Here is a 2656-nt window from a genome sequence, read left to right on the forward strand (position 1 = left end):
AATAAACTAATAAGCAACCTCAGCACTTGTCTCCCCCTGCCAGTGAACCTTATACGCCTCCGCCCCACGCCCCCCAGTGCAGGAACTACGAGTAATTGCAATTCAATTGTCCATCGGCCACGGCAAAAGTTTTTATTCAATCTTCAGCGGTTGGCAGCAGAAACTGTCAGAATAATTGGACAGACGAGAACGAGCTGGCGAGCGAGTTTAATAATAATAATTTAGGCAGCTGATTAGCGGAATCAGTGGAACCTGGCTCGTTTCCACCTATTCAAGCCCATTCATACACATTCATGCCACCTATTCATACCTTGGCTAATTTCTGTATTTGTGGCTGTCAATTGCCAGCCGCTCTGCGTCTCTGTCTGTCCTCACAATTGGAAAAGCTTTTGGGCTGTAAATTGGTCAGAGTTTTCCACGTCGCAACGCCTCGCATCAATTAGCACTTTATTTTGGTCTCCAGTGCCGTGAATCAAGGCACGACTGATTGAATATGACTAGAGTACTTGTGCCGTCCACAAAATTGACTTAAGCGATTGTCAGGTGTATTCATATGCCGTATTTTCCTACATTTCTATGCGATGTATTTGATGTGCGCCAGCAATTGACTTAATATATGCAGTTCTCCGTTTTAGTCGAGCTCATTAGCTGCAAGAAATGCTTTAGAAATTGCCACAAATCTCTTAATGATTGGCCGCACTTGCGGATCACTTGCGGTCCCCCATCCGGTGGCCGTTATGGAAATCGCCATAATGCAAACTTATTAATTGCAATTTGAATCTAAATAGGCTCATTCCGATGAGCGGGACGAACGGCTCTGTGATCCCCTTGCTGTGCCTGTCAATTATACAAATGAGCACCACGATCCGCTGTGGTCCGTTTCATTGTCGCCAGATCATTGACCAGCCGCTGCGGCTGGAGCACGTGTTAAGTGGCGCTTTAACTGCACTTAATTTATCTGAAATTAGTGGCGAACGACTATCGACGGGATATGAAAGTTTACAATGGCCAGAGTGACCCGTGCCACGGTGGTGGCCCTCCAGCAGCTTCCTTCCGCTGTGGGCACAGGAACAGGCAGCCCAGCCAGAACTCTGGCAATCAATGCAAATCAAGATGCCCATGGACAGCGATAGACTTTAAATTAGCGCGCGACAAAGTCAACAAACGGAAGTTGCCACTCATCGGTGGCTCGGTGGAAGGGCCCTGCTAGCAGTAGGCGTGGCACAGCGAACTGTGGTGCAAGTGAAAAGAATTCCTGCTATTAAAGCAACAGCCAGAGTCTCCTTATGCTAACCATCTATCTAGCAGCCACTTACTTCCACACTATTCTGTAGTTCTGCACCCACTGTATTCCCATTTACATGCGGCCTGGCCACAAAGCAGATTTGCAGCTGATATCTTCATTCGCCCATCGCTCATCCGGTTTGGGGCCGGCCCAAGAAGGGTTTCCTGACCAGCTGCATGCAGCGGCAGCATCCACATCAACGCTTGTCTTAGCTTAACGATTTGTAATTAATATTTTAAACAACTATTAAAAGTAGTAACAACTTCCGGCACCCAGTGCGGGGCTCACTTGTTCATGGCGCGGACGATGAAGCTGCGCGCCCGATGGATGCTCGTGTAGACGCCAGGATAGTTGGCATTGGCGCAGCCCAGGCCCCAGGAGACGATGCCACAGAGCTGATTCCTGTAGATCACACCTCCCCCCGAGTCGCCGGAGCAGCTGTCCTTGCCCGAGGAGCGGGCGCAGAAGGTGGAGGCGTAGAGTGTGTCCTGGTACTGGTACGCCCGCTGGCAGACGGTCTTCCGGATGAGCTGGATCTGTACGGTGCGCAGTTGGTTGGAGGGCTGGCTGCTGCTGGATTGTGTGGTGCCCCAGCCAGAGACGCGCATGTAGTCGCCGGGCTTCCACTGCACCGAACACAGCGGAATCGTAGCGATATTGCTGCCCGACATGGAGCTCTGCAGCCGGATCACGGCCACGTCCATATTCAGTCGTGAGCTGCTGTAGCTGCCGGGCACGTAGGTCCTGGCCACGCGTCGTATCACACCCGTTTGCGAGAGTTTGCTCACTCCGCCCTGGACCGTCATGCGGCTCGCCTGGTAGTCACTCACGCAGTGTGCCGCCGTCACCACATACATCCTGGTGACCAGGGAGCCGCCGCAGTAGAAGGTGCCATCGTATCGTAGATTCACCACATAGCCACCCACCGTCGACTGGGTGGTGGCGGTGCCTCCCACGATGCGGGGCTGGATGCGCTGGCTGCTCACCCTTACCCGCCAGAGGAGGAGCAGCTGCAGGAATATAATAAGAAAGAGATCGCACCTCATGGCTACAGCAATTAAATGAGCGGCAAGTGCCGGAGCTGTCGTTTATATGGCAGGAAAGAACTTCCACTCGCAGATCGGTTCAGCTGTGTCAACAAATTGGCTTAACTTTCGCCCAGTAAACCACTGACGCAGGCCGGGACTGGGTCACAGGTGGAGAGAGCTCTCTGCGAGGTCAACATGCGGCGGAAGACCTTGCCGGGTGCATAGATAACAATTCAAATGGGAAACACAACCGAGGTGAAAGAAGTGTGCTAATTAAGTTCCATTGGTGTTCAGAGCTGGCAAAATAGAGACTTGCTGACATCCAGAGGTTATTCTATTTGTC

At 51.9% G+C, this 2656-nt stretch overlaps 1 protein-coding gene across 1 annotated transcript; it reads right to left on the reverse strand.

Moving 5' to 3' along the window:
• Positions 1-1569: 1569 nt before the first annotated feature.
• LOC117592527 (seminase) lies at positions 1570-2331 on the reverse strand. The gene has a single exon (XM_034286386.1). It carries the CDS (start codon positions 2329-2331, stop codon positions 1570-1572), a length of 762 nt encoding a protein of 253 aa, XP_034142277.1.
• Between the last annotated feature and the right edge of the window lie 325 nt (positions 2332-2656).

This window comes from Drosophila guanche, unplaced genomic scaffold (genome assembly GCF_900245975.1).
Source record: "Drosophila guanche unplaced genomic scaffold, DGUA_6, whole genome shotgun sequence".
Taxonomy (NCBI): domain Eukaryota; kingdom Metazoa; phylum Arthropoda; class Insecta; order Diptera; family Drosophilidae; genus Drosophila; species Drosophila guanche.

Coding starts and splice junctions, on each gene's coding strand:
- LOC117592527 (XM_034286386.1), bottom strand. CDS start 2,331: ATGAGGTGCGATCTCTTTCTTATTATATTCCTGCAGCTGCTCCTCCTC.